This window comes from Trichosurus vulpecula, chromosome 9 (genome assembly GCF_011100635.1).
Source record: "Trichosurus vulpecula isolate mTriVul1 chromosome 9, mTriVul1.pri, whole genome shotgun sequence".
Lineage (NCBI taxonomy): Eukaryota > Metazoa > Chordata > Mammalia > Diprotodontia > Phalangeridae > Trichosurus > Trichosurus vulpecula.
In genome coordinates this window covers 7,889,518-7,908,823 of record NC_050581.1, presented here as the reverse complement: position 1 = coordinate 7,908,823, position 19,306 = coordinate 7,889,518, and the positions used below count along the sequence as shown (strand labels likewise).

The window sequence follows — 19,306 nt, the reverse complement described above, 5'->3', positions numbered from 1 at the left end:
TGAGCAGAATAACAACACAAAAGAAAAATTTGCCAAGGAGCAATTAATGATGTAGGCAAAAAATTGAAAAACGCTCTACTGAAGCTTGGCTCTGTCAACCTTAAGATCTAAAACCAGACAGTCAATGAGGAAGTGTTCATACCCACTTGTCTTCCCCCATACATTGTGAAGGAAAATCATGGTCAAATTATTAACTCAAAACATACAGTAAAGCTATCCTAGTAGAGATCTGAGGTAACTGTATATACTTTGGTTGTTTAATAAATATTCTAGAGTGGCTACAACGTGAAATGTGCCATATAGAAGACTTTTGGTGATACAGCTTCTGTCACCTAATGGCTCACTGTGTCACATATAAACTCTTACTACAGAAAGATACTGGACATGTGCAATTACTTGGGATTTTTGTTTTGTTTTGAGGGGAGAAGGGAAGGCAATTGGTGTTAAGTGACTTGCCCAAGGTCACACAGCTAGTATGTCAAGTGTCTGAGGCTGGATTTGAACTCAGGACCTCCTGACTCTAGGGCTGGTGCTCTACTCACTGTGCCACCTAGCTGCCCCCGAGATGTGCAATTACTGAGCAAGTGTGATAACACTGTGACTTTTTCATTCCACTCACAGTCTGGGAATTAGGTGTCAGGAGCTTGTAAGGTTTTTCTAACGGTTACCACAGAGCCTGGTGAAGAAATGAGATGCCTTTTTCTTTCTGTATTTTATGCATCACTCTTGTAACTTCGCACTTGTTTCCAACCAATCCTTTTCCTTCATCTCTTGTGGGATATTGTAATCAATAAGAGGGCAGAGTGAGGGGGAGATCATAACACTTTGAGCTACTTTCAAAATCTTCCTCCTTCACAAAATTTTTCAAGAATGGCTGTAACCCTCCAGCTCCACCTAACTCCTACTCATCCTTGCAGCCTTTCCTGACCTCTATTTACCCTAAGAGATGTCATCTCTTTCATAGCATTGTATTTATGTCCTTATTAATGAGCCTCTCCATTGCCTTGCATTACAACCATTGTGTAATCTTATCTCTCATACTAAATTGAGAATTCTTTGAGAGCAAGAACCGTGTCTCTTCATCCTGTACTCCCCATAGTGACCAGCACAGACTTAAGTGCTCAAGTGCATTGTGGTTTAATTACACACAAATACAAGCTTTCAAGTCCCGGCCCCCCATCTCCTTACCCCCTAGCCAGTATAGAACAATCTGCTCCACTTGGCCTGACATTTGATTCTTTCTACACTACCATATGTACGTCGGCTATGTCCCTGTATGAAACTGCTACTTAGGCAAACTGATCCACTTACTGTGCCCCAGACGTGCCTTCCATTTCCACACTTCCATGCCTTTGCTCATAGCGCTGCTCCACTGAAAGCTTCTCCAAGGCCTAACACAAGGCCCAGCCTCGGCATGAAGCACTCCTTATCACACTAAAGCTCCCAGCAGTCTCTCTCTCTGAACTCCAACAGCATTTATTAACTACATTATGCACCTGCCATTTAGTACTGTCCGTCTCATGTTGTTACTTCTCTTTTCTACCTATGTCGCACTTCCTTCTCTGCTCCTTGGAGACAGAGGATTTTGTATAAAAGTGTTCAATAAAGTGTTTACTGTTGACACTGATGGAGAAATCATGACCATTATGTTCTCAGATGATATCATGCTAATAGGCAGCCTCTCCCTGCACGATGAAATATGAATTTAAATGACCTTAAGTAGAATAAATGGTCAAAATTAAACATATTAAAATGAGGTATGTCTGAGCATAACTCAAAACCATCTAAAGAGTTATAACAGAAACTAAGCCGATTGTTACTGTATTTTTAAAAAAAGCAAACTTGATCGTTTCACAAGGCAATGCTGCCTACTACAGTCAACTCTGGTAAAAATCTTACTGCAAATACCAATGTTCAGTTCTGTGTTCCCATAACTTGAGAGGGCTTAAGGAGAGGAAAAAAAGATAACCAAATAACTGAAAAACAGAACTAAGAAGGAGTTAAAACAACTGAGGTTATTTAAGTTGAAGAAAATTCTGAGAGGTAATTCAATAATAAACATTATATAGAAGATGTGAGCTATCTGTTCCCTTCCTATAAATACAAAAAAAAGAAGACACTACAGAAAGGTATTAGATATTAAGAAGAAATTTCTGACAGTAAGAGAGTAGTAACAAAATGTCCTGATTTTTAAAAACAAGAATCTATCGTATAAACTATTTTCCAGGGAGCTTGTCTTCCATTAGAGGAAAAAATTTAGAACAGATCATTTCAAAATTAACTTTGTATTGATCTTTGGTTTTTTTATATCACACTTATTTCCTACCTGACAGTCTTTTATGTTTTCCTCCTAGACAAGAAGGAGAGGTGAAACGGAGACAAAAAGTACGTTGTTAACTTCAGAGCTGATTGAATGACCAGATTAAAAACAACAGAGATGAATGGGTGAAGTCAGCTTGAGTCAACTTTTTCAAAATCAGTGATTTGGATAAGCATCAATGACATATTTACCAAATATGCGGAGCACATGAAATAAGGAGGTATAATTAATAAACTGGATGACAGAATGAGGATCCAAAATACTAAGAGCACAGAACAAAGGGCTTCATCTAATGAAAGTGAAGAGAGATAAATGTGAATTTCTTTAAATGGCTGGGTTCAAACATATCATGTTAAAAATACCTGAGAATTTTAGTGAACTTCAAACTCAGTATGAGTCAGAAGTCTAACACGACAGCCAAAAAAGCTAATGCAATCAGGTAATGTATTAAGAAAGGCATCATGTCCATTAGGAGGGTGGTGATATCCTCATTCTTTGCTGCCCTGGTCAGACCACAGGTAAAGTACTGTGTTCAGTTGTAGGCACCCCATTTTAAGAATAATAATACAAACTGGAGAGCATTCAGAAGAGGAGCACCAGAATGGTGAAGAAGACCATGCTGTATGAGTACTGGGTGAAGGCACTCCACATCTTTGTCATGGAGAAGAGAAGTCTTAAGGGGAAGAAAATCACAGAGAAGAAAAGTCTTAACGGTAGTTTTCAAATAGTTGAAGGGTTGGAAGAGAAGCTAAAATTGTTTCACTTGTTGGCTTCAGAAGGCGCAGAGGAGAAAAGGGTGGAAGCAGCAGAGAGAAAGATTTGAGCTTAATATAAGAAATTTTTCCTTAAAATTAGAGCTATTTGAAAGCATGATGGGCTGCCACAGGAAGAAATGAATGTCTCTTTTTCAAAGATCTTCTAAGGAAGGATGAATGACCACTCACTTGAGATACTGTATTAAGGCTTCTTGAAATCCCTTCCAACTCTGAGGTTCCATGAAATGGGTCATTAAAGAATGTTGTGGTAACTCTTTAAAGACAGGGAGATTCTCACTTGTCTACGAGAGCTTAAGACAAAAGAATATACTTTACAACCCCTAACCTAAGTTTCATGAAGGCAAGGACTCCTTTCCATTTCTGTCTTTGCACCTCAAGAAGCTGGGGCATGTTCTTGCCCTTAGGTAGGTACTTATTGTTTGTTGAAATGAATTCTTACCTAATGAATAGTCAAACAAATGAGCTTCCTCCTATTAGGGTGCTATTTGCTTCCTGGAAATGTATTTTTATTTTCTCATTAAACAAGCTTAGAAAAATGTAACGTTCTTCTAATATATACAATGCTCCCATTTTTTTCAGTATTAATGGTAAAAACAGCTAATCCCTTGACTAATTAATGCCAGATTTAGGAGAAAAATGAATTGTGCCAAACTTTTTTTTTTCCCATTAAAGTTTTCATTTTTCATTGTACTCTGTTACATGAATGATTTTATAAATACTGCATCTAACTATCTGTTGGGAACCTCACTACAAGAGTATTAACGGAAGACAAAATAAAAGAAAATTAGTTTCAAATGATTAAATGGTTTTTGAATGTGATGAGAAAAGCAGACACTGCCTTCCTACCTTATGGCTTCTTCCACAGATTGCCCAACTATGTTAGATGAAGGGCCTGGCTGAGACAGTGGTGTCAGACTAATTACCCACTTCACTGGTTTATAATATTCGTCACTGGAACTTAATAAATAAAACAGTGTGGTCAAGAAAATCACCTGTAAAGCAAATCAGAGTTTATGAAGACACTAGGAAAATAATAACGAGAAAATAAACACACGACTGAAGGGAATCAGGAAATATCTATGATGGAATAGCCATCTAAAATCATATACCTCAAAAGATTTGTGAACAATTCTAATGAACTCCTTCATCCTTTCTTTCAGAGCTATTAAAGGAAAAAAATGCAAAGTCCTTTCCAGATTTCAAATTTTGTGATTCTATGAGATTAAAACAATTCTGGACATCACATCACATGCCCATCAAATTGACAAAGATGGAAATTATCAATGTTGGAGGAGCTGTAGGAAGAGAGGCACAATGATATACTGTTGATGAAGCTGGTCTAATTATTCTAAAAAACCATCTAGAATTACACAAGGAAAATTACTAAACTCTTTCTACCCTTTGATCGAGTGATTCCACTACTAGGCACACTCCCCAAGGAGGTCAATGAAAAAAGAAAAGGTCTCACTTATCTCAAAATAATCATAGCAGGACTTCTTATAGTGACAAAAAACTGGACACGAAGTGTATGTACTGATTGGGGAACGCCTGAAATGGTGGTATATGAATCATGAATGTGACAGAGGACAATGGTGTTTCAGATCAACAGGATAACCAAAATTTTAAAAGATTTTAAATTGATGCCTTTTGTCTTTATATCATGGTCTTTTTGGGGTACTGCTCTCCCCTCACCACTCAATAAAACAAAAAAAGAGAGAGGAAAGGAAAGCAGAGGAAATAATTTTTGTTAAAGCAATTTATGGGTAGGCCCCCAGCCCTGACCGACCAATTTTCAGATTGAGGCTTATAAACTACTCCAGCTATGGATCTTTTTTAATTCTGGCTCTGACGCCCCTCAAATAGGACATTTCTGAGTATTCTCAACTAAGCTGGCCCCTTTACCCACTATGAACTTTTCAAACACTCTCCTTTTCTCTGACTTCTAGGGATATTAGTTAGACCACTGCATCACTCCGTGGTTTAGACTAGCAGCAAGTATAGCTAGCTCTCCTGCCTAATTGGCCAGCAACTGTCACTAGCAGCTGCCCACTCATGCCTTTGTTTCCATGACCCCAGGCCAGGCCACTTACACAGCGGAGGTAGGAGCATCCAGGTGCCAGAGGCATTTTCCTTTCCTTAGTTTGTACATTCAAGGACCCTGTTTTGCTGTACCTGCTATTACTAACGACACACTCTTCTTTAAATTCTTTCTTCCCCGGGTTCCTGTGACACCAGTGGAAAAAAAACTAGCCCTAGAGTCAGAACACAGAGGTTCAAGACTAAACTCTGATACTTATTAGAGGAGACTTTAGGCAAGTCCCTTAGCCTCTCTAAGCATCAGCTCTTCCATCTGCATAATGGCAACAATAATTATACTACCTACTTCACACAACTGTTGTGAGGAAAGGGCTCGGTAAACCTGGCATCTGTCTTCCTAATTTGGGACAAGCGTCTCCTAACAGCATTCCCTTCCAGCCAGCCTCTAGTCGCTCTCTCCTCTACCATGCATCCTACATACCACTGCCAGATTAATCCAGCCGTGCTATTCCCTTGCCTGAAAACCCCAATATCCAAAGAACATGCTGCTATCTACTAGCTGTGTGATGCTGGGCAAGTTTAATCCACTTCCCTTGTTGGCTCTAGTCCCTTATCTGTAAAATGAGAGGTGTGGACTATCTGGCTCTAAAGCTATGACCCTATAATACTCTTCAGCCTGACATCCAGTGTTCTCTAGCTTCACTTCCTACCATTCCTTTAAAGTTTCAGCCAAACTGCCCTACTCACTATTCTCTGAACAGATCCTGTGCTATCCAGTCTTCATCCTGTCAAAACCCTAAGCACTCTTGAAGGCCCAGCTCCAAAGTGACCTTTCGTCATGAGGCATTCCCTGAAGGGAATGTAAATGAGGTTATTTTGCAGATCTTTAATGGCACTCATTATGATCTGCTTTCTACTATGCCTTTATCTGTCTATTGATTTTATTCTCAGTAGACTATATAAGCTTTTGAGGGCAAGGGCTCTGTATCCCTCATAGTATTAAGCAAAGTTATCTCTGTGCTCAGCAAGTACTCAATGAGTATCTACTAAATTAAGTCACTCTTTGGGAGGGGTAATGGGGACAGCACTTGATGTAAGAGTTCAAAGTCCTGGATCATCATGACAGAAAGTTCTGATACTTTCTAGCTCCATGATGATGAGCAGATCACACAGAGTTTCTGAGCCTTTTTCCCCATTTGTAAACTAATGATACTAATATTTGTGCAATCCAACAAAGCCATAATGCAGAAAGTGCCTTTTAAGCTATATAGAAATATGTAAATGGGGGTTATAATAATGATAAGTTTTATTAATTAGTTCTACAGCTTTTTTCAAATTTAGAGATTTCTAAATATTTGGATGATATCCTGAAAAATTCTAGCAGATAACAGATTTCAAAAGAAATCCGGAATGGCAAACCTTTAGTTAAATCTGCACTTTAATATTTCATTCTAAAATTGAAATGAAACTTGATGACCTCTTCCTTTTCAGATTTTAGTGAGATGAAGTAGAGAAAATGAAAAAAAAAAAAGCATCTTCTAAAAAATAAACAGATGTGTCTGGAAAGAGAAGAAGGCCCAGAAGAAGAGTGGTGTAGATTGAAAAGGAGGAGACGGGAACATACTTACCAAAGACAGCACGAAATTGAGGAGGGCTGTCCCACTATAGAAAAGAATAGTCACTAATGTTGTAACCGTGGTAAAAAGCAGGCTCACGTTGCGACTCATCACTATCCACAGAGATTCCAGGATCTGGAAAGAAGAGAATCCGATGTTTGAATTCAGTCAACAGGTAATTTATTAAGCATCTACCATGTACCAGGCACTGTGGATATGCAGAGAGTGCATGCATACACACATATGTGTATATGCACATACACAGTACAGCAAGGTAATCTGAAAGGGGAAGGCATTTGCCAGCAGATTTTCATTGCTTTTAGCATAGCCTGGGCCCAATAACATATAGAAAAAGCAGCATATAAGGAATGCTGCCAATCAAGAGCTTCACACCATGCAGAAATTGGTCCAAAAAACCACTTCTAAATCATAATTTCAAGATTATCCTTAATTTATTAACTATAGAGCTTAAATAGAAATTAACCAATAAGGAGGAATCATTCTTTCAGAGAAACATTTCAGCAAATAGGTAAACCTACAAAACCAATTAATTACTGTGTGAATCAGTGTGCTTATTTATATTACAAAGGCATTACTTATTATATACAAAAAATGTATGGCATGTATATATCAAAGCAAGAAGGGGCATCTAGGTAAAGCAGTGGATAGAGCGCCGAGCCTGGAATCAGAAAGACCTGAGTTCAAATCTGGCCTCAGACACTTACTAGCTGTGTGACCCTGGGCAAGTCACCTAACACTGTTTGCTTCAATTTCTTCATCTGTAAAATAAGCAGGAGAAAGAAATGGCAGACCACTCCAGTATCCTTGCCAAGAAAACCCCAGAAGGAGTCATGAAGAGTCAGGCATGACTGAAACAGCTGAACAGCAACAACCACCAAAGCGACAAAACATACTATAGGAACCAGGATCACTACTTACTGACATTAATGGCCAGAAGGAAATAAAAATTAAAACATGAAAACAAATCTTCGGGATATCAGCCTAATTCCCAGATTCAGGATCTTGGTTTCGAGTACTCACTACCTAAAATTTAAAATGTGTTAAAGAACAATATTAAATACCATCAGCACTCTCTCTGCTACAACCAGAATAACTGAAAGAGCACAAAAAAGGGAGAGCTTAGGATAGAAAATGGGCAGTTTTTAAAGTACTGAACAAGGGAAACAAATACTCCTCGATTGGTTTATTAAAGGGATTTCCAGAACCTAATGGCTGGTAACCTGTAGTCCGCAACATTCCAGAGTAACATGTCACAACAGATTTTCATTGCTTTCATAATAGTTTGGACCAAATAATACACAAAAAGAACAGTACAGAAGGAATGCTGCCTTAACAGGACACAAAACCAGACTCAAGAGTTTCACACCATGCAGATTAGTTTACGGAATATCAAAGACCTGAAAGGTTTGGAAAATGGACAGGTGTTTTCCAAAGCTCCTAATGAGTAATGAACTCCTAGAAGAAAGAAGATAATACATTTGTTTCTTAACCTTGTCTACCACTACTCCACTAAAATTTTTATACTGCATGACTTTATATAGAAACTATGAAAAATCTTACATTTATCTTAAAATATTTATGCTTTTCACAGCAAAATTTTATACAAATGTTATTTGTCTAGAAGAACATGACAAGTTATGACAGTGTCAAAAAGCGTGTGTGGTGAAAACAATGCTTCTAGGTCTTAGCCACATATCTGTAAAGAAAACAAGTCATGGCTACCAAATTGATCAAACTTTTCAGTTGGAGATAACAGAATTAATCAATTTAAAAAGGTTAATGAAAGCATCCATCTATTAAATGGCAAAAAAGACACAAAAAAGTGTTTTCTGAACATGATGAAACCATACCATCCTAGAAACGTCTAAAATTTTTTCTGCTGTATTCTGTTTATATTGTTCAAAAGGGAAAGGTTCAGCCCTTTAAAGGACAATCTCTAAAAATGACTCAGATTGAAGAACTATCAGACCCTGTGAGGCTGGTTGTAAAATGTTAAAATTGCATGCAGAGAGGACAAAAATCCTATTCTATGGGAGAGGGCTTCTTGATGGTGAGAGAGTCGGGAGGATAGCAGAGTAGAGAGGTGAGAAAGATGTTTCTATTCAGCTCAAAAAACATCTGTCTGAGTACCTGTTACATGTAGTGCAACTATGCTGAGTGACAGTGATACAAAGATGGGAAAAAAAAGTTTGTAATCTCAAGAATTTTACAGTTTAGTAGAGGAATAAACACACAAAAACTATATCACAATTTGGAATGCCATTAAGTGGACAAGACAGGTTAAACAGAGATGGATGAGAGATGGCGAAGGAGTCATTTTTAGCCACTGGTAAACCATATCTGACTTTGGTAGTGAGAATTGTCTTTTCTGGATCTTCAGGAGGTGTGCTTGCTAAGAAGTTTAAGGGCTGCAGAACCTATAGTTATAAACACCACATTGCATAGTTAAAAGGGTTACTCTTTTGTATAAAGGCTTGGCTTGAAGTAGGACTAAGAGGGGCTAGGACAGGGGTGTGGAACCTGTGGCCCTCTACGTCTTCAAGTGCGGCCCTTTGAAGCCAAACTTCACAGAACATATCCCCAGATTTGGCCGCATTTGAGGACCTAGAGGGCCTTCAGGCTGCAGGTTCCACATTCTGGGCTAGGAGAAGAGAGGAGGGAAGGGGGTTCTTTGGCTGACCTGCCCACAGGTGGCAGCTGGCTTACTGGGGATGCTGGGTTCTTACTTCAGAAGGGTTGTTTCCCTGAACAATGTTCTATAGGAGCCAGGCTGGAAGGATGGAGGCCATTATTCCCAGGGGTCTTGGGCACTGGGTCCTGGGCTATCTGTCAGCCAGTGGGCCAGTGGGGAGGTGATGGCAAAGGTGGCAGCAGTAGTTTAATTTCTCTCTCCTCCAGGATACCTTGCATCTTATGAGAAGTAGCCTGGCATAGCAGACAGAAAACTAGCCTTAGAGCAAGCTGGCATGACATACGGCCCATGGGTGGTATGTTGGGAAGGCCTGTTTTACATCCTCTACATTTTTCCCGGCACCCTTCCCCCACCCAAATCCTTTGGCAGACTACAAGCAGCCAGTGTGCAGTATGTTGTGCAGGCTTGCCCTAAGGGAACTTTACACAATCAGTCTTGCTAAGGGATTTGCATAAGCAGGCCTGCACAACATATTGCCCGCAGGCCACTTTGGCAGGCCATACGTTGTGCAGGCTTGCTTTACAGCCAGAATGACCTGAGTTCAAATTCTGCCTAGGACACAAATTTGACTCTGTTAGTGCTCTGGTCAATTCTCTGAGACTCCTACTTACTGGAAGCATTTCCTTTGTTCTGGAAATTTTGGGCTGATTTTAAGGAAAACTAAGTTAAAAGCGCAGCTTCGAGACTGTACTTGAGATCAAATTAACTTCTTTGTAAAATGTAGGGTTTTAAACCTACCACAGAAACAAATAATCTCCTATTACCAGAACCTTACACAAACATCACCTACAGGATGAAATCATTCCCTACACAGAGAGTCCTATAGTAATAAACTTGAGTAGCATCTCATCTACAGGAGAGGATAAGGAAATGAAGTAGATGTCTGCTGTATGTGCCTAACTGAAGGAGTGACTTAGAGGCATAATACAGGATGTCCCCAAAGTCTCAGTGTCTTTTAAGCTTTAATGGCTTAAATTCGCACTAAGACTTTTGGGACCCTGTAACAGCCCCTGCTACCATGAGGATAAGTGTGTATCTAATGTGAGAGGGTGAGAAGTGTCTGGTTTAAACAGTCTGTCTTAACAGACATTACAGAAAATAATTCAAAAAACGCAAGCCCTCCTTGGAAAATGATGGGTTTAGTTTTTTGTAAACATAAATTGTTCTTGAGCAACTAATTCAGCTTGTTAGAAATAGTTTTCTTCCATATCAACAATGAACGCTGTTTCCATTCACCTACGTCTGAGTAATAAATCCCCCCAGTCCTGGAAATCTCTAAAAGCAGAACTTCAAAGGCACCTTGGTATCTCCTCTTTTCCTTTCAATAAGAATTGAAACACTTTAGCAAGTCATTGTCTAAAACCAGCTTAATGAGAAACTGTATCCTTGTAAAAGGAGAATTATGAAACCATTAAGGGTTAAGGAAATCAATCCAGCTAGGGCTTGATTTTTTTACCCACTGAGAATGACTTTGATTGGCAATTCAATTACTTTCTATAAGTACCTCAATTACTCTGCCAGTAAAATATAAATATCTGTCACACAGCTTGCTGACAAGAGAATTTAACCCTAACTGTTGGATGTGGAGATAAAAACAAAGCAAAAAGACTGGCTTAATTTCTCTTTTGCTACTATCTCTGCAACTAAAGGCAGCACCACCAGATGGTGGCGGTGTTTTATTAGCATACCATAACCAGGCCATAAGGTAATTTTTTTAGAATTGCTCATTGAAAAGGGTCAAAGACAAACCTCAAGATCCAAGATTTTCTATCAAAACATTGTTTTAAATTTAAAATATATCTCAAAATATTTAAAAACAGTATGATTACAATAGAACTGTCTGAGACAAAGACAACAACCTTAAGAGCAAGAATTAGAGGAAGTGAAATTATACCTGGGTACTCGGGGTACCTAATTATAAACAAGAGCAATTTAATTAAATTTTACTTTTGTGCACACTAGAAAACCATGACTTCTTTCTTAAATTGTTGTGAACTTCACAACTACCAAAACAGTATTTCCACAGATGAAGCAGAACAAATAATGAGGATTGTACGAGGAATTTTGAATCTTTATGTGCAATTTGTTTTTTCCTTTTTAAGTGTATCATAAATTAAATGTTTTATTTTCAAAACTGTCCTGTTTGTCACTTCTGTGTACCTGGAAAAAATGCTTCAATAATGCTTTTCTTTTCTTTTTTGCCAATAATGAGGAAGGTAAGAAACAGAAACCTCTTGTAACAATTATGCAGAGTCAAGCGTGATAAATCCACACATTCATTAGGTCTAAAGACAGGTCTCATTCTGCACCTGAGGATGTCACTTCTCTGTAAGGAGGGCAGTTTCATGCTTCGTCATCAGAGTCACGGTTGGTAATCTCATTCCTCAAGTTTCTTAGGTGTTTCAAAGACTTGTTTCTTTACAATATTGTCAATATTGTATAAATTACTGTCCTGGCTCTGTTCACTTCATTCTTTATTAATTCATAGGCCTCTTCCCAGGTTTTTCTGAAAAAGTCCCTTGCATCACGTTTTACAGGGTGAGAACATCCCATTACATTATATATCATAATTTGTTCATTCATTCCCCAATGAATGGGTATCTCCTTAGCTTCCAGTTCTTGGCTGTAACAAACAGAGCTGCCGTAAATAATTTTTGTACCTATGGGTCTTTTCTCTTTTTGGAGTACTGGCCCAACAGTGGTACTGCTAGTGTGCTCATCATTCTTATGAGAACTCATTTTCCTCTCTCCTAAACTATCTTTCCATCCAGAAAGGCAAAATTCCTTCAGGGGCTGCCTTGACGGAGGGTAGCATGGTAAAAGGACAAGTGCTGCATCTCAAGTCAGAGAACCTAGTTTCAAATCCTGTTTCTGAATACATTCATGGATATGACCAATGTGGGAATGTGATTTGCCTTGACTATGCATATTTGTTACAAGGGTTTTTTTTCTTCCCCCTCCCTAATTTTTTGGGTTACAGGAATGAGAAGAGAAGTGGGGTTAGGGTTCACTTCCTCTGAAAAAGAAGAGAAGGAATCAGAGATATGCAGGATGGCTTTGAAAGTTATATGTTGCATTTATTATATAGCTACTCGCATTTATGTAGCACTTTGAGATCTGCGAATATATGCTTAAAAACCCAAGAAATCTGTACTTAATAAAAATGTCTAGTTTCATACGCAATCCTCTTTTACTGTTCTTCTGAAATACTCATTTTATTTGGCGTTTGTAAAGTTCAGAATAAAAAAAATGAAAAAGAAAAACAAATATAATTCCTATTTAATATTCACCAAATTTGTAACCTTGGGCAAATCACTTACCTTCCCTAGGTCCCAGTTTCCTTACCTGTAAAATGAGGGGGTTAGACTAGATGACCTAGGAAGCCCCTTCCACCTCTAGCTCTATGATTCTATAACCTCTCATTCTGACCTTGAGGGTCAAAACAGACTAATGTTTTTCCGTACCTTTTTTCCTTATGATAAATGACTGAGGAGAAAGTTCTTTAAGAACATTATCATCATCATCACCCATCTACCCACCCACCCACACACACTACCCCACCTGATCTTTTTAGAAAAAATTTTTTACAGGTGCCACACCCTTCTCTTTGGAATGTCGAACAAATGACCGAACAAACAGAATTTAGAAACTTTAAGTGGTTTTGTACCGGTGATTCATGTCATTACAGGGAGGTGGGTCCCTGAGATGTATCTGATGAGCCCTACCGTTCCCTGAACGGATCATGAGGATGGGCTCATCACTAACGCTCTAAAAGAACAAACAATTAGACCTACGAAAAAATCTGATTGCTCTTCAAGGGTTTACTGGGTGCACTCTGACAAGTTCAGGGACATTTCTGCGCTCTAAATTTCTTATAAGGAACAAACAGGTTGCTACAAAAAGCAGTGCTATGATGCACATGCTAGGACGACTCGCAACATTTCTGGGATCAGCTCAGCCGGTTGGGAAAGTGACAAAGGAACTATTTCCACAGCTTTCAAAAATGTAAACGCCCCAGCAATAAAGGCATGCCCTATACAAAAAAGTCAACTGTAACACGAGTAGAAGCCTCTACAAACAGAAACAAGTCATAGGGTAGTTCTTACACTTTTCATTTATGTGCATATGTAGTATAAACAATACTTACAGAAAGAAAAGTTTCAATGTTCTCATGAACAAAGGAAGCGATATCCTGCCAATCCAGAATATCTCCAAGCCAGCTATTCTGACGATTTATAGTCATCTTGTGACCTTTGTGCCTTCCAGAATGTGTTATATTCTACAAAGTAAAACAGAAGGTGAATATTAAATCAAGTTAAAAAGGTAATGGATTTGACTGCACATGTATAAACTACATAAGACTGCTTACCATCTCAAGGAGAGGTGAGGAGAGGGAGGGATAGAATTTGTAAATCAAATCTTTTAAAAAAAATCTTTAAAAAATTGTTTTAACATGTAATTGGAGAAAAAAAGAGTAAAGTTTTTAAAAAGTAATGGATTTTTAAAAGCATATTTAAAAGTACTTAAATGAGCATTTAGACATAAAAAGCTTTGAATTATTGTAAGAAGTGAAACTAATAGCCTACCATCTAAAAGACCAAAGATCTATTATATTTGTGTATTTTAATTCTCTATATGTTGTTTGAGTGCAGGAAAGTCCTGTACTCACATCTAAGTTTAAGAACAGCCTATGGCCCCTGACACGCAAGAAACCTGTCAATTTTATTACTTGTGACAACAAGGAGGCGTACTGGGTAGGTCACCGGGCCTGGACATTCCAATCTTGCCTTAGACACTTCCTAGTTGTGTCACCTGAGGCAAGTCTCTGGGGATGATAATAGCACCCGCCTTGCAGGGTTACAGGACAGAACATGTGAAATCCTCCACAAACTTTCAAGAGCTGTATAAATGCTAGTTATTACTGCTGCTTATACTCTACAACCACATTTTTTTGCTCTCCTTTCATACTTTCCTAGTTTCTCCATTTTTCCTTACTTTCTCCATCTTTTCTTTCTCTTCCCTTCTCCATTTACCTTCCAGGTTTCTCTCTAGTCCATTCGGATTCAAGGAAAACAGAAGAACACAAGACTGCTGGGCCACATTTCTTTACCTTCCCAGTTATCAAATCATTTAACTGTAGAGGATGGACAGACTTAACTCCTATTCCTCATATTTTGGGTTTAATATATCTATTTTTACCCAAGAACTGTCAGGCCAGAAGTGACTGTCTTAATATGGGTTGTATATAATATGGATTTTAGGTCCTCAGAATCACTATATGGAAGAAATGCTGGATTTAGCAGCTACGACCCTGTGGCAGTTGCAGACAGTTTTACCAGAGACGGCCAGTAAGTCAAGGCCTAGAGACGATGGAGCTGGGAGAGAAGATGGCTATTCCTGTACCAGTGACAAGATTGAAGCTACTTTCTCAGCCTCCATTACCCTCTATATTTTCCTGAAAGCCAGGATTCTAGTAACTAGGCATGGCAGTCAAGACCTATTAAGGCAAGAAGAAAGAAGTAATAGTCTTATTTCAGGAGGATGTGAACATGTATATTTGTAAAATTTACGTATTTGAGTTCACGTACACGTACACATACGTATACACACACACACACAGACAAAATTTAAGGCCCTCCACAATTGGATTCAACCCTCCTATCCACTATTATTCAAACTACTTCCCTGATGACAAATTTTGCATTCTAGTCACACTGGACTGCTTTACCTTTTTTCATCTTGTTCCCTCTCTGTTTCTCTACCTTTCTTCATTCCATTCCCTATACCTGGAATTAACTACTCCTATCACCATCTGGTGAAGAGCATTCCTCCTACAAGGCCCATGTCAGATGCCAGTTCCTCCAAAGAGATGAAGCCTTCTGCAACAAGGCAAAAGTGATTCCCTCCCCTCACATTTCTCAAAGCATGTTGTTTAAACTTCTCCTTTGAAATCATTACACTCTGAATCACAGCTGTTTGAATACCTGTTGAATTGAAGGCAAACTGTAACTATTAATTTTTACTTTGGGTGATCACATGTGAAGAAATTAGGAAAAGGCTGGGTTGGCAGGAGTGAGAAATTTAAGAGATGTGTGACTAACTGAAAAGATAGGGGATGTAAAAGGAAGGGAATGGGGATACACATTTATAGGGTGCCTACTATGTGCCAGGCACTGTGCTAAGCACTTCTCCTGTATCTCATCTGACCCTCACAAAAAACCTGAGAGTTAGGTGCTGTTTTATCCCTATTTTACAGTTGAGGAGACTTAGGTAAAGAGAGTGTAAGTGACCTGCCCAGTGTCATACAGCTAATAAGTTAAGTGTCTGAGGCTGGGTTTAACTTAGATCTCCCTGACTCCAGGCCTAAAGTTCCATCCACTATACCCCTCAGCTGCCTCCAAAAAAAGATGGGAAGAAATTTACTCTGGCTAGAAGAAAGATAACAGCTAAAAGAAGTCCAGAGAATGACTATCATTAAGACCTACAATATTTACTGGCATGATTTCTGTCTTAGAATAGCACCCTCCAATTCTGTTGATGTAAGATGTTTTCTCTGTCATGCACAATAAAGGTTAAAGATTTTAACTTTTTTGTTGCTTACATACATCAGGAGCTTTCCCTCATACTGAAAAATCCTTGCCTTGATTTCATCATCCCACAGAGTTCCTCTCTCTCTCTCACATCTAAACTCCTAGAAAAAGTCCTCTCATGACCTTTACTTGTTCCTCTCTCACTGCTCAGCCCTTTTCAGTGTGGCTTCTTACCTTACCACTCCACTTAAAGTGCTCTCCTCAGAGCTGCTAGTGACCTCTCATCCACCAAATCAGATGGCCTTTTCTTGATCCTCATTCTTCTCGACCCTGTTGGCCACTTTCCCTTTTCTCACTTTTAGGATACTTGGTTCTTCCCTCTGACTGACCACTCCTCACTCTCTTTTGCTGGACCATCCTCCACTGGGCCTATGCCAAAGCTCTGTTCTGGGCATACTTCTGTTCTTCCTCCCTACTCTCTTGGTTACCTCATCAGCTGCCATGAGTTCAGTTAGTATTCGTATACAAATGGCTTCCAGATCTATATATTCAGCCCTAGTGTCTCTTCTGAATTTCAGTTCCACATCTCCAACAAGCTTACTGGGTATTTCCAGCTGGATTTCCTGTGTCCACCAGAATCTCGATGTGTCCAAAACAGAACTCACAACCATTTTTTCCAAGGTCTGCCTGTACTCCAAATTTCCAAATATCAGTGAGTTAGGATTCCAACTTTAGGATCACCATTGATTTCTCACTCTCTCTCACACCACCTAGCTTACCAGTTGCCAAATCATGTTGATTCTACCTCCGCAAGTATCTCACATCTGTCCTCATTTCTCTACTAAAATGACCACTCTAGTCCAGGACCTCATCACTTCTCAGATAACTGTAACAGTTCATTGGAGCCCCTCCCCCAAGTCTTTCCCATCTCCAATTTATCTTCCTCACAACCATCAAAGTGAATTTCTTAAAGCACAGGTCTGACCATGTTGCACTCCAGTTCAAGAAATGTCAATGGCTCCTTACTTTCTCTAGGGCCAAACTGGCCGTGTGTCTGTTCCTCACACATGATATGCATCTGCCATTCCTGGGCCTTTGGTGGTGGTCTCTGGTGCCTTCACACCCACCTTGTGGAATCCTCAGTTTCCTTCAAAGCTCAGCTCATGTGAAAGCTTCTTCAGGACGCCCGTCCTGGTCTCCCCAGCTGCTAGTGTCTTCCTCCCCAGCATTACCCTGAGAATATTTTAAATATACTTATATATGAACGTGTTGTTTCCTTCACTGCCCTCCTTGAGGGCAGAGATGGTTTAATTTTTGTCTTTATATTCCCAGCCTCTAGCATAGTGCCTGGCAAATAGATGCTTAATAATGCTTTCTGACTGATTATTTAACCTGAAGTTCCAGTGAAGGAGGTAAAGCAAATAGTGAGAACACAGGCATATGTTATCCTGGTAAAGAGAAACAAAAGGGGCATTATAAAAATACCTATGTAAAAAATACTTGCACATAAACATTCCTATTCTTTTCATTTCACATTTGCTCGGAAGAAAAAGTAGCAGTAATGGCTTTATTAATTTCCTGGCCCATCAGTACATGAGATAAAAAGTATAAATTTCGACTCATAAGATCCCAATTCCTTGCCTTGGAGTTGGCTGGACCTAATACCAGCACCTCACTGCTGCTCTCCAAACCCACTCTAGATGAATGGTATTAAATCACAGGCAGGTCACTAAGACAAACAATGGCTTTCATTTACTGCTTCGTCTCTCTCAACTTGATGAATTTACAAAAGCAGAGCTTCTGCGATCCCCACGTAAGCACTGGGGAAAACTACTCCCTCTTCCATTCTGGGGTTCATCCGGAGCTCATAATTTCTGCTAAGTTCACACTGGTCGGGCAAGCACATACCTAATTCTAGTAGTTACTTCAATGCCACCATTTTTCACTAAGTAATATTATGCAGACAATTTTCTGTTTGTGAGTTTGGAGTTAAACATAAATAGATTAAAAGGAAAAGGGGAAACTGTGAAGAAGATTTGGAAAAAGGTTGGTTTCAGACAGAGAGCCTTGGCCTTTTCTGTAGGGGATGCACTTTCAACATTATAAAGTCAAAAATTTTTCTGGTAGCAGGGGTAAGGGAAAAACAGAATGTGATAGAGGAGGAACTGTTTATTTTATTCAAGGAAATATGTAAGAATAAACGGATTGATCAGATTAGGGTCTAACATTGACTGGTCAATTGCTACTGATTAATTGCAGAGCCTAATTTGAGACCTTATACTCAACAAATGAAAATAATAACTTATTAATTAAAATAGTATCCTCATATGTTAGCAGATTTTACAAAATAATTTACAGCTGACATAGAATCTCAAAGGTCAGAAGGTATCTTAGAGGTCATCTAGTCCAAATGCTATTTGAAGAATGAATACCCTTTACAACAACCCTGGTAAATAATCATACTGACTTGTCTGGAAAGATTCCAGTGAAGTGGAACTCATTATCTTTTACGTAGCATTTTTCATTTTTTGGACCACTCTCTTAGGGATTTTTTCCTTATAATGATGTGAAACCCACCTTCCTAAAAATTGCCTATCTTTGCAAGTTGCACCAATTACTCACCTTCACAAACCAAGAGTGGTACAGTCTGTCCCAGAGTTCTAGTACTTGCTTTTCAATCATAGCAGTATTATTAACTTTATCTCCCAAAATCTTACGAAGCTACAATAGAAACAAAGGCAGGTTTAGTATTACAGAAAACAATAACATGAAAATAAAATTTACTGGTATATATTTACAGGTTCCAAATAAACTCTGGTATTCGAAAATTTTTAAAAAGCGTATCAATAGTAAAAATTAACACACCACAATTGAAAATTCCAATGCAACACTGTTCTTTCCTTCTTTGTTCTTCTGCTTACTTCTATTATTTCATTAGGTATCTAAGATAGTTAGCTTTATTCTAATGAATAAATGAAACATACTGCTAAAAATGTTAAGAGTAAGGAATCATATTGGCCAGTTAATTTTGCAAAGAAAAGTCCTGCTCCATGGTGTGTATTTGTCGTTTGTGGTCACTCTAAGTGACCACATTATGATATGATCATGATTATTATTGTTAGAGTTTAAAAGTAATTCTTATGTAAGTTTTTGTAAACCTACTTCCAGAATAATATATCTTCAATGACATTATAGATATAGGTGCTTAGATATCTGCATATGATTTGTCTGTTTCGGACACAAAATAATTCTCATTTGTGAATAAAAGCTAAAGTATTTGTATTAGCAAATTTAATTTAACAAATGAAATTAAG

At 38.6% G+C, this 19,306-nt stretch overlaps 1 protein-coding gene across 2 annotated transcripts in view; it reads right to left on the bottom strand.

The window, feature by feature from the left end:
* TMEM245 (transmembrane protein 245) overlaps positions 1–19,306 on the bottom strand; it is a 101,640-nt gene that overhangs the window by 41,774 nt on the left and 40,560 nt on the right. For both annotated transcript variants that reach the window (XM_036737752.1, XM_036737753.1), the window contains 4 exons: positions 18,615–18,713; positions 13,610–13,741; positions 6,762–6,884; positions 3,943–4,088 (listed from right to left, as the gene is read on the bottom strand). In XM_036737752.1, coding sequence (XP_036593647.1) covers positions 3,943–4,088; positions 6,762–6,884; positions 13,610–13,741; positions 18,615–18,713 — 500 coding nt within the window. The remainder of the gene's footprint in view (positions 1–3,942; positions 4,089–6,761; positions 6,885–13,609; positions 13,742–18,614; positions 18,714–19,306) is intronic.